The following is a 13,167-nucleotide window of genomic DNA, read 5'->3' on the forward strand; positions in this document are numbered from 1 at the left end:
ACATGCTTGCAACAGCACGTAGACGTGCTAATTGCAAGTAGGTGTAACAGCCAGGTATAACCAGTAACTGAGGAAGTTGTCACTAACATGTTTGTGGATGGAAGAGACCTCCTGACCTCCTTTGCTAAGTACCATGCTATTCAGTATCTGTTTCTTTTGTTTACACATGATTTCCCTTTACAACATGTTCTGTTCCTTTTAAAAGACATACCTGGTACAGCAAGGAGGCTGGCTATTTGCCATGCCTGTGTGATGAGGGTGCTGAGATGAGCGTGGTGGAGCTAACTGGAGGAATGGAGGTTGTATTCAAGACTTGCCTGGATACATTCCTGTGTAATCTGGTGTAGGTGATCCTGTTCTGGCATGGAGGTTGGACTAGATGATCTTTCGAGGTCCCTTCCAGCCCCTGAAATTCTTTGATTCTGTATTTCCCCTGATGCACACACATCTGGAGAAACCTGGGGACAGCAGAAAGGGTTCAGGAGAGTCTTTGAAGCTAGAAATCCTTGAGAGAAGAGGACATGGAGGTCATAGAGGGAAGGTGCTTTTCCAGTTGACCATGTGGCATTCAGGGCAATCCAGGATGCCCTGAAATTTGATGCACTGAGAGCAAAGGCTGGTTGCATGGAGAAGAGCCTTCCTGTGAGGATGCAAGAGAAGATTTGCATACAAGTGTTTTGGTTTTTTCTTTCTGTCTGAGAATTTGGGGACTCCAGTTTTTATTGCAGGATCACTAAATAGGACAAAACAAAGAGTGCAAATAAGTGAGGGAGGAGAAAATGAAAAAGGAGGTATAAAAAGTTGCAGTAGTTCTTACTGTGCTTTTCCTGTTTCAACTACAAGAAATTAAGGAGCAAAGTTGTTGGGCTACGTAGGACTTCTGTGGTGTTATCTGCATAAGGTCCTGAGTGTTTTAAATGGAAATCGGAGCCTTGTGTCACGAAATCCTGCAGGGATATTTTTTTTTCCTGTTCTGCTCTCAGTTTGCATGTTTAAGGTATGAAATTCCTTCTGCATATATACTTTGAACAGAAGATATCACAGTGCCTTCATAAAATCTTAACTACCTTAGAGGTAGTAGCTAATACCAATTATGGTCTTGGGTTGTGTTTTTTCTCTTTTAGTAAATATTTTCAGGCTCACCTAACCATTTATTTCCTTAAAATCTTACACTTCCAATATGCTAAAGGTAACTGCTAAGCAAGTTTAATAGTAGTATTATTATATAGTTACATGTCTTGAACAGTGCTAAATGACTGCTTGTGCTTGCTACTTTGCATTGCTGATTTGCTCCTAGTGTGATGATAATGTTTTGTTAAACTTCTGTTGAAAAAAACACTAGTGCATGCTCTGAAAGACTCATTTAACATTTAGAGATTAAAAGTGGCTTTATCCCTAAACTTGAGGAATCCTATTTCCTAATTGCCAGAGAACACACTGTGTTATTTTTATGATGTATTAGATGCATTTGCTACCAACAGGTTGCACTGCATTTGTATTGTTTATGAATTCATGGAGGGATGGTGGACACACCTTGCCCTGAAAGGGCATCTTATTAGGATCCAAATTTAGAGAGTCAGAATCAATTGCTGGTGTAAATCAGTGAAGGGGAAAAATAAAACCCAAAAAAACAAACAGCACAAGAAAACACCCACCCAAACAAACAAATGAAGAAGGGCAAAAAATGTAAATTGTGAAATCTGTATGAAAGGTGTAAAGAGAACGTTAACAAAGAAACTGAATGTCTAATATAGAATACTAAGAGGGAAAATTTACAAAGTATTACCTACAAATAAAAGAGTAGCATGAGCCAAGTAATTCTCAGCAAGAAGGTGTAGCAGGATAAGTCTCATAAATGAGTTTATCCTTTCTGAAGGTCTGATCCTACATATGTTAACTGGGCAAAATACCCTCTGATTTCTAGAAAGTCTGAACTTTTTAACAGTTCTTATGTGAATTTGATCTCTCTAAGATACCTAGCTGTGATGCACTATCATCCCTGCCAAAGTCAGCATGTCCTTGCTTTTGGGGGTTTGTTAGTTGTTGTTTTTCTAGAGATGTCACAAATTTCAAAAGAAGATGCAGAATCTGAAAGTGAGTTTCTAGATTCAGTATCTCATGGGCCTGTGAACATGTTTAGGGATATATATAAAGTTTTCAGCGTTAATATAAAAGTTGCTGGGCTGGTATCTGGTTGGGAGGGAGGGAGAAACAGCCCATTGGCCTTTGGAATGGGCTGCCCAGGGAGGTGGTGGAGTCACCATCACTGGAGGTGTATAGGAAGAGACTGGATGGGACACTTGGTGCCATGGTTTAGTTGATTAGATAGTGTTGGTGATAGGTTGGACTCGAGGATCTCAAAGGTCTTTTCCAGCCTGGTTAATTCTATTCTATTCTGTTCTATTTCTTCAGAAACAGCACTTCTGTTACAACTCTTTGCCTTGCAGGAGCAAACACCTGATCTTTGTAGAAGTAGTATATCATCTTACCCACAGTGAGATGATTATGGTCAAGGAAGGTATAGCTGACTTGGATTGGAGAGAAAAGTGAGATGTGAAAATTAGGCTTAAGTGTCTTCAATTTAAAAACATGTACAAAGGTTGCATGACCATTTACACTCATAGCTGGTACAGAGATGCCTTCTGGTCCACTCTTGACTGTGTGGCTGCTGGATACCTGTGTGCTCACTGATGATTCACTGTTGCTGATGAACTGCTGAATTTATGTATTTTAAGAGACATGATCAGTACAACTTTGCTGTTTTAATAGCAGTGATATCTCAATAGACAACGTTTGTCATAGTTCAGAGAGTCATAGTTCAGTCAGTATGTCTGATTGCCAAGCGAATTTAAGCAGGAGTACCCTATTGTAGGAAACGGCTTTGCTTCAATAATACATGAAATCATTTGCATACAACTTGTAAAGCTTAACCCTTTTACAGTCTATGAATGTGACAAGTGAAGTTTAATATAGGAGTTAATCTAAAGTATTATTTGTTTGGGGTAGCTTGCTTTTTTTTTAATTGATTTGGATACCACCATTCCAACAAACTTTTTTTGGTGAGTGTTTAGCTAAATCATAGGTTTGTCTTATTATATTCTGACTAAGGCACTTCTGTGTTCATTGTGATAAAACTCAAGAGGAAGTAGCAGTCTGCTAGGAAGATAATTGGAGAAATGAATCAGAGTGACTCGAAAAGCCTGGAAGTGTTAGAATGTGTTAGTTCGTAGAAATAACTATTTTGATAACAAGACAAAGGAGGAAATAGAACAAAACATTTTCAAATAATTTTAAACCAAACACAATTTCCATTGAACTGCTGGCAAAGGAGAGGACAGGAAATACAGTGGAATATTTTGCAGAGCAATCTACAGTACAGTGAAGTTCTTGTTTTCAGCAGTATTAGCAGTGTAGGGATTTTTGCAGCTCCCCATATAATGTGTCAAAAGCTAGCAGTATGTTCTGTGAAGTGACAGTACTTGAGAGTATGCTCTGTCATAATGCAATTATATTTTTGCTTTTTCATTTGAGAATATTTCCAGTATTTTCTCTAACTTGTGGTTTGGTTTTTTTTCACTTGTTTTTTTTTTTTTTCTCACAAGGCACTTAATTTTGGTTTTCAACTGTGTGTATTTTCTGTTAAAATGTGATGTTTCCTTGTGTCTTCTAACACTGAACTTAGCATGATTGTGCATGAGATGTTTCACTATGCCAATACTGTTACTGCACTTTAACTATGCAGCTTTGTGAAAAGGTCTGTATGTGTTTTATTGATTATTTCTTAAGGAAATATATGCTAGCAATTGAACAAAATCAATACTTCTAAAATGTTGCTATTTGTGTAAATTAATGTGTTCACAGAATCACTGATTTGGGTTGGAAAGGACCTTTGAAGTTAATCTAGTCCAATATTCCTGCTACAGACAGGGCCATCTTTCACTAGAACAGTTTCCTCAGCCTGACCTTGAACACTCCCAGTGATAGAGCAGTAGATAAGTGGTTGAGCCCACTTATCTATGTTTGTCCAGAAGTTACAAGATTATATTTGTTGTTGTAAATCTGTGAGGCAGAGATCTGGTACCAATTTCAAATTTTCAGGTATTGTAACATTGACAGTACGAGATCAGATAAAACTGCTGTAACTGTATTTAAAGCTCACTGTTTCACTTGCTGACACTTGGAGATTAAATGCTTAAAGTCCCTTTCATGGACGTATAATATATTAAATATTATTTCCTTAAAATGTAAATGTGCATGCTAATGACAAATGATTGGGAAATGTATTATGAACACCTACCTCTTGGATATTCATTTTTGCCTACAGTTTCGCTTGTGAATTTGACCCAGCTAGCAATAGTTCTGGACCTGGGCACACTCCTGTTGGCAAAAGTATTCTTGTTTCCTTGGGACAGTTGGAAATGGGAGCTACCATGTGTTCATGTGCCACTTAAAGCAGTTTGAATTTCCTTCTGAGCAAAGCCAGCATTTAATTCATATTAGTTTCCAGGCTGGAGATCATGTGGATTGTGGTCCCCTGGTCCTTACAGTGATAATCCATTTGCCAGTTCTAAAATATTCCACGTGTAATAAGTATCATAAAGCAGACTGGATCTCCTGTATGTGGTGCTGTAACAGAAAGATAATGGACTACAAGAGAGATTAATAAGATTTCTGAGTCACAAAAGCTTTAAGTCGGTTTAAATCTATTGGTTAAGCTGCTCAGAACTGGTAATGCTTTAATCTTGAGCTGTGGTGAGTGAGCACAGGCATTGCTGGCATGCATTAAGACATCTACATGATCACTTTGTGCTTAGCTCTTTTTCAGACTTGCCTTAGCAGTAGCAATCCCCTAAGTCTTACTTAAGGTGAAATATGCAGAAGATACGTTAATGAAGCATGCACAGTGACTCTTGGTAGCAGGTGTCTAGTTTTACCTGCTTTATGGATACCAGGACTACAGATTTAGGATGGTGGTGGCTATTTCTTCTGCCACAGACCCATCCATCTCAATTTGGACTCAGCCTGGTTTGACCCACCTTCTGCTGGTGGATCTGACTTCCACCCTTGTAAGGACTGCAGAAGCCTCACTTGGTGGTGATTGTGAATCTTATCCTGGACACTCCCATACAGCTGCTGCACTATTTTAATTTCTGGTTAGTGCAGTTAAAAACCCAAGTGAGAAGCACTCCTATGATCTGTTTCACTGCTGTAAAGGTCTTCCAGTCCTGAAGTGGCATGTCATTTAGAAATTCATGTGATGATTATTTACTTTGATGGTTTTGAAAATGACAATGTTGTTTGTTTCTTGTTTTTTGTTTTGGTTCCCCCTCCCTTGCCCCCCATTCTTTTTAAACCCCTGTTTTATATGTGTGTGATTTGTTTTTTTTCCCCTCTGCCTAGACCTGGTTAACCATTTCTGTGAACAGGTCCTCAATTTTTTACTTTGTCCCTACTTTCCTGTCGTAGCCCCATCTTCCCCTGGTGTCGACTCCGTACCCTTACAGCGCACAGGCAGTCAACACGGCACACAGAACGCAACAGCGACCTTCCAGAGGGCCAGCTATGCAGCCGGCCCGGCCTCCAATTACGCAGACCCCTACCGACAGCTGCAGTATTGTCCTTCTATTGAATCACCATACAGCAAATCTGGGCCAGCCATCCCACCTGAAGGGACCTTGGCTAGGTCACCTTCCATTGATAGCATTCAGAAAGATCCCAGGTGGGTGAAACCTTCATTATCTACTATTTCTTGTTCGTGCAGAGGCTTGCAATTGAATTTACTTTGTATGTTTCTGCTGTTGAATATGTGTGTGTATCTATATCTATCCATATATATATATATATATAAAAAGCCAAAAAACTAGACCCCATGATTGTATGTGGAAGAATTTGTTTGCATAACAACCTTGTCCTAATGCTTTGCCTTTGGAAGGCTCTCATGAGCTCCTCTGTAAAATGAGATGGTAGCTGTGGCCTTGAATGCGTGCATTTAGCCTGCTTTCCCTAGCACCACCCCTCAAAAGCTTATGAAAAGTAATTTTCTCTGAAAATCAGAGGAGTCTTATGACTGTTTTGACTGTATAACCATTGTGAATTGAATTTTCAAGTTACTTCTTGGGCAGAAGTTCTTAGAGTTCTTGGTTTGTCTGCAGTTGGTATTTGTAAAAGCTGCAGGAAAGGATATTCTGGTATTGGGCAAGGAGACTGAGCAATATGGAAGCAACATATAATCAGGTTATGCTCTACCCCTGTGTATTGTGCAGACACCCAGTGCCAGTACGTGGTAACAGAATGTATGCTTTACAGCTTTGCAGAAATGATTGTTATTGTGTATGCTTTTTAAATATATAGCACAACTTTTAATGTCATTAGGACACCTAGGGAAGGTGCAAGATGGAAACTTCATAGCATATGTACCCCAAGCAGGCAGATGGGTTAGAGAGAGTTTTCTGGCAAATAATTTGATTTCCATGATTACAGCAATGGAAATGCTAACTGTAATCCTCAATGCACTTGGTGGTTTTGTTCAGTTTTCTGATGGAAAAGTAGGCAGGTCTCTTTGGTAACTTAAGTTTAAATTTGTGGAAAGTGTTAATTTATACAAGGTTTCTCTGTGGCAGATGGTGTGATTTATTTATTTAATCTTGCTGTGTGTAATGTAATAATAGCAGCACCCAAAAATTTGCCCCAAACGAAAATGCAGGAGGACTTTAAGCAAGCAGTCAGAATTACTTCTTTTCCTGCATTAAAAATCAAATATTCACAACTGATATTCTCTACTAAATATTCTGTACTTCTTTCTGTCACTTCAGCCGGGAACACTGTAGCAGCTAGGCTTTGAGGCATATATGAAATACCACTGCTTGTAATTGCTTCTACCATTACAGAGTGTTACTGATAGTGAAAACTTCTGTCTTCAAACTTTAGCTTTTCTCCAGAAACTTGAAAAACTACACATGGAATTTATCCCCTTCTTTACACTGCCCCAGATCAGAGGGAAACAGTCTTTTTCTGAAACTTTGGTGTGTCAATATATTTGTATTTCAGAATATAAAAGACCATGGAAAAGAGCTTTGCTTTGTACGTGTCTTATGTGTAAGTTTAAAGTTACATTAGGAGTCCATTAACCCAGAGGAGAAATGACTGTAAGCTCTACAAAATGTTCTTAGGAGAACAATGATAATGTGGAATACACTTCCCTATAGACAGGAGAGACATATTTACAGCGTCACTACAGCTCCTAAGCATACTATCCGTTTAAGAAGAGGTTATCTATGTTTAGTTGCTCTGCTATCACTTCCCAACGCTTAGTCAGTTAATGTAAAGGATATACGCTTGTAAATGAAGATTTCCTCTGGAAGGTTGTTCATTTGCTTGCTATTTGGCTCTTCCTAGTTTTGTGATACCATTTGTGCATTCATGAGTATTGATTTCTGTAGATAAAGTAGGAGCAAGCAGGCATCTAGTTCAAAATTGAATTACATTAATTCATTAGATGCAGTCATTAAACATTATTACTAATTAGTGCTCTCTTACTCAGTATTGATGCCCTTATTTGTTGGTTCTAATATTTCTTATAAAGAAATGTTAGAAACACATGTGGTTATGTTATGCTATAGTCCACAAAACCTGTAGTCGCCCTAGGCAGACTGGCTTGTGAAAGTATCTGTGATCTACAGCAGATGCTGATCATTGAGTTATGGGAAAGACATGGAGAAAGTAGAAGGAGTATGAAGAAAAGCAACAAAATAATTAGGAGACTTCTAACATGTTGATTTCCATGAGTAGAGTACAAAAATGTGGATAAGTGAGAAGCATGGAAAGAAGGAGACACAAGACTTTCCAGATACTTGAAAAGGTGTTATGGAACAACAGAAATTAGGGTAGTACGTGGGAGGTATAATTAGAAGTATTGGCTTTAATTAAGGAAAGGAAGACATGGCCTGAATACAAGAAAGACTTTCAACAACTCTCTTACGTTGCATTGTATTCCTCAAGAGAGTTATTGCTTGTATCTTACACAGCAGATAAAAAATAAACATCTTGGTCAGTGAATGGACTTTGTCATCTGGTAAGTTTTGAGTTTCCTTACAGACCTATTGCTGCTTTGCTTGGCTCGGTGGTTGCAGTTTTTGACTGGCACAAATTGTGGAGTAAAGTGGCCGGCAGCATTTCCAGGCACTTGAGTCTACCTATCCAACCACAGGTTCAAACAAATGCTCACCTAATAGGGGGAAGAAGAGCTGCAAGACAAAAGCATACTAATTGAAGGCTTTTGATTAGCATTTGTTATGTGCCAGTCAGCTCAAGATAAGAAAGACACCCAGAAAAGAATATACTCATCCTAATAAGTAATTAGAGTTCCTAAAACTGAACATTATTTTCTGGAATGGGCAGATTTTCCATCTGAAGTCCCAGAAAGTTGGCAGGCACTGAAGCAGTTGACAATTTTTTCCCATTGTTTTCACCATGTAGTTTGGATTACTAATACTCCAGTTCTGCATATCTTCTGAACTGACATTTGGCAAATGAAATTTTAGCTCAGCATCTGTTCTGCATCATCCAACTAGCAAAAAATGCAATTTAATGTTCATTAAATTAAAGCTTAAGTGAAAACCCTTTCTTTGATAAATACCTGAATACCTATTATGAAGTTTGTGGCAAGGGATAATTTTTAATATATGCAGGTAGACTGCTAGCTGAAATGAGCTCATATAACAGGTAGTAAAAACTATATACATCTATACTGACAGAAAGTCTGAGATTGTTATTTAGAAAGGAAATAAACCCCATATGATCTTTGAGGTCTTTTCCAACCTTATTGATTTTATGATTCTTAAGTTCTCCCTATGGAAAATGGAAAAGTTAAATGCAAAAGGTTGATTCTTCAGAGTGTTCTTTTATGTTTACTTCATATCAAAAAAGGAAGAGAAATATGCAGTAGTTATATGAATACTTATATGAAAAAGTAGTGTAGGGAGGCAGGAAAAAATATAGTATTTATTTTCTAATCATTGTTCCTACTAAACTATGAATGAGAGAAGTTATGAGTGTTTTACTGTGTCAGAAATTTGTTCATTTGATATTTTCCAGCCTACTTTCATTTAAGAAATAGGAATCTGTTTCTTAGCAACAACAAATTATCTAAGGTTTATCTATTCCTACACTTCAGGGGAACTGGAGAGCCCTAGAAATAGAAATGCTGGTATCCAATTATCCATGTGTGTGCCTTTCAATTTTTAGTCCAACATACAACAGTGACAAATGTTTATAAATTACTTAAATTTTGAGGGTTTAACATACTAAGAAATCATGTGCATGTGCCATTGCTGATAATTCACACTCATTATGTAACATGAAAAAATACATAATTTTCCCTTCCCTCAGTTAAATATGTACCAGTGAAGTTTTGTAGGTAACAGTGGTTTTGCTCACTGGGTTTAGTTTTCTGGCTTGAATCAACATGTTTCCTTCATTGACGTTCACTGAATCACATAATCATAGACTGAGGCTAGAAGGGGCCTTGGAAGATCATCTAGTCTACTGCCCTGCCAGAGCAGGATCACCTAGAGTAGGTCACACAGGAGCACATCCAAGAAGGTTTTGAATGTCTCCAGTGAAGGTGACTCCACAACCTCTCTGGTTAGCTTGTTCCAGTGCTCTGTGACCCTCACAAGTGAAAAAGCCTTCTCTTTAAGTGTGCATGGAACCTGCTATGCCCTGGCTTGCGCCCGTTGTCCTTTGTCCTGTCCTTGGACATTACTGAGAAGAGCCTGGCTCCATCTTCCCAACACATGTCCTTCATATATTTATAAACATTAATGAGGTCACTCCTCAGTCTCCTCCAAGCTAAACAGACTCAGCTCCCTCAGTCTCTCCTCATAAGGAAGATATTCCACTCCCTTCATCATTTTTGTGACTCTGTGCTGGACTCTTTCAAGCAGTTCCCTGTTCTTGAGCCAAGCAGCCCCAAACTGGACACAGTATTACAGATGTGGCCTCACCAGGGCAGAGTAGAGGAGGAGAATCTCTCTGGAACTACTAACCACACCCCTTCTAATACATCCCAGGATGCCATTGGTCCTCTTGCCTGCAAGGGCACATTGCTGGCTTGTGGTCATCCTTTTGTCCACCATGACTCCCAGGTCCTTTTTCCCCAGAGCTGCCCTCCAACAGGTTAGCCCCAAACCTATACTGGTACACAGGGCTGTTCTTTCCCAAATGCAAGACTCTACACTTGTCCTTGTTGAATTTCATTACATTTCTCCAGCCTGTCTAGGTCTCATTGAATGGCAGCACAGCCTTCAGGTGTGTCAGTCCTTCCTCCCAGTTCTGTGTCGTCAGTGTCCTCAATGGCTCCTCATCTCTTTTTAATTACACACCAGTATCCACACATCTTCTGGAAAGAAGCTGCATTAACAGCAAGAATTATGTGGAATACAGCCCATTAAGACTAGCAAAATTAATTCCAGAATTTAAATGTCCATATTTGTATTGCATTGAATTATATTGATCTACACTTAAAATTTTCTGTTACAGCATTTCCTTTCCCAAGATACATGCCTCAGAACCTTTACAACTGTTTATTCAGAAGAAATGGAGTAATTTGTTGAACAAAGCTGTAAAGGGTCTATTCTTCATTATAAAGGAGATTGCCATAATGGTTGGGCTCTTGTTTGTAAAAAAGCAGCAACAAAACAAATGCACCAAACACAAACAAGAACAAAAAGAAAACCACTATCATTAAGATCATGTTGCAATTTTGTAAGAAAACAATTTTTTTTTTAAACCAGCTATATCATAGTTGTTCTCCCCTTTGGAGCTGTCTGGCTACGGGTCAGCACAGGGACAGAGCTTTCCAGGTATTGCATGATTTAACTGTAATGCCCTGAGCTGTTTCTGCTCTGTTCTGTGCTTTCAGAGTCAACTTTATATTTAATTACTTCCACTGGCCTTAATTTCCTCCTAAGCAGAAGATGATGGTGCTTCCTGTCTATATTGTAAACTTTTAAATTGGCTTGCTTTCCACATATGAAAGAAAATAAATTAGGTAAGAAGATTTTGTGTGAGCCATAAGTTTCAAAACTCCCTTTTTTTTTCCCCCTCCAAAAAATGCTCTCTTTGTGGGAAAAATGATAGAAATAAAATAAGCTCTAATTAAGCTTCTGTGCTCCATTAAAACTGAGATTTGCACAGAGTTTGGAACATGGCCTGTTGAAAGATAAATGTTTCTGCAGGAGTCTTCACCATGCATTTAATCTCACTTTTTTCCAAGGGTTGTCTTAGTGTTAATGGAGTTAGTCTACTCTAAATATGAATAGCAGCAAGGCATTTGAACAGCGTAGTAAGGTAAGAAAATAGCATTGTAAACCTGAATGTGTGGGAGGTTGGACATCATCTAGTGGGGTAGAAGGCCTTGCTGTGACTACAGTGGAGAGACCTGCTGGTCAAGCTAAAAGGCACAAGAAGCCACTGCACAGGCAGTGTAAGCAGGAACAGGTGTCCTGGGAAGAGTATCAATATGCTACCCATTCATGTAGGATGAGATCAGGAAGGCCAGGGCATGTTTGGAGCTGAACTTGGCAAGGGATGCAAAGAATAACAAGAAGGGTTTCTGCAGGTCCATCAATGAAACAAGGAAGGTTAAGGAAAACATAACTCGCCCTGAAGAGCAAGGATGGTGACCTATTAACAACAGATAAGGAGAAGGCTGAAGTTCTCAGCAACTTTTTTTTCCTCTGTCTTCCTGGCAGCCTCTCTCCCAACACCTCCCAGGTTAAGAAACCACAAGGTGGGGATAGGGGTGGTGAAGTCCTTCACACTATATGTGAGGATCGAGTTTGTAAGCAACTGAGGAACGTGACATACATAAGTCTATGGGACTTCATGAGATGTGTACCAGAGTCCTGAAGAAATTGGCTGATGGAGTTAACAATACACTCTGCTTAATATTTGAAAAGTCCTGGCAGTCAGGTGAAGCCCCTGGTGATTGGAAGAAAGGACACATCACACCCATTTTTTAAAAGGGTAGAAAGGAAGACCCTGGGAACTACCCTCCTGTCCAGCCTTGCTTCTGTACCTGGGAAGATCATGGAACAGATAGTCCTAGAAGCTCTGTCTGATAAGGCACATGGAGGCCAGGCAGGTGATCCAAGACAGGAAACATGGTTTCACTAAGGGCAAATCCTGCCTGATGAACCTAGTTGCCTTCTATGATGGAGTGACTACATCCATTGATCATTCTTTGCCCACTGATGTAATCTATCTGTATTTCTCCAAGGCCTTTGACATGGTCCACCACAACATCCTATTCACCAAGTTGGATAGGGATCTGATGGACTTTTCAATAGATAAGGAATTGGCTGGATGGTCACCTCCAGAGGGTAGCAGTCAGTGGCTCAAAGTCCAGATGGAGACTGGTGACAAGTGGTGTCCCTCTGGGGTCAGTACTGGAACCTTTACTGTGTAATATTTTTATCAATACAGAGAGTGGATCGAGTGCACCATCTGCAAGTCTGCAGATGACACCGAGCTGAGTGGTGTTGTCGATACACCAGAGGGACAGGATGTCATCCAGAGGGAGCCAGACAAGCTGGAGAGGTGAGCCCAGGTGAATGAACCTCATGAGGTTCAACAAGACCAGGGGCACATGGGTCAAAACAATCCTCATTATCAATACATTCTGAGGGATGAGGTAACAGAAAGCAGGCCTGTGGAAAAGGACTTGAGAGTTCTGGTGGATGAGAAGCTGGACATGAGCCAACAATGTGCACTTGCAGCCCAAAGCCAAATCACATCCTAACCTTCATCAAAAGAAGCACAACCAACAGATCAAGACAGGTGATTCTGCCACTCTGATTGCTCTGGTGAGACTTCACCTGGAGTATTGAATCCAGCTCTGGAGCCTTCAATACAGGAAGGACATGGACCTGATGGAGCAAGTCACAAAGATGATTGGAGGGCTGGAACCTTTGCTGCAAGGACAGGCTGAGGGAGCTGAGGTTGTTCACCCTGGAGAAGAGAAGGCTCTGGGGAGACCTAATAGTGGCCTTCCACTACCTGAAGAGGGCCTACAAGTAGGCTGGAAAGGGACTGTTTACAAAGGGCTGTGGTGATGGGACTAGAGGCTGTAGTTTTAAATTAGAGAAGCACAGATTTAGATTGGAT

At 39.8% G+C, this 13,167-nt stretch overlaps 1 protein-coding gene across 9 annotated transcripts in view; it reads left to right on the plus strand.

Annotated features, from left to right (window-relative positions):
• Window positions 1–13,167, plus strand: part of CTNND2 (catenin delta 2) — a 587,661-nt gene that overhangs the window by 356,463 nt on the left and 218,031 nt on the right. For 7 of the 9 annotated variants that reach the window (XR_010990241.1, XM_068161999.1, XM_068162005.1 and 4 more), the window contains one exon: window positions 5,401–5,719. Coding sequence is in view for 8 of the 9 variants with exons in the window: in XM_068161999.1 (XP_068018100.1) it covers window positions 5,401–5,719 (319 nt within the window). In the remaining variant the exon portion in view is untranslated. The remainder of the gene's footprint in view (window positions 1–5,400; window positions 5,720–13,167) is intronic. The other 2 variants (XM_068162000.1, XM_068162002.1) reach the window with 1 other exon arrangement.

The sequence above is a fragment of the Melanerpes formicivorus genome, unplaced genomic scaffold (assembly GCF_026170545.1).
Source record: "Melanerpes formicivorus ecotype bairdi unplaced genomic scaffold, bMelFor1.0.p_v2 SCAF_61, whole genome shotgun sequence".
NCBI classification, from domain to species: domain Eukaryota; kingdom Metazoa; phylum Chordata; class Aves; order Piciformes; family Picidae; genus Melanerpes; species Melanerpes formicivorus.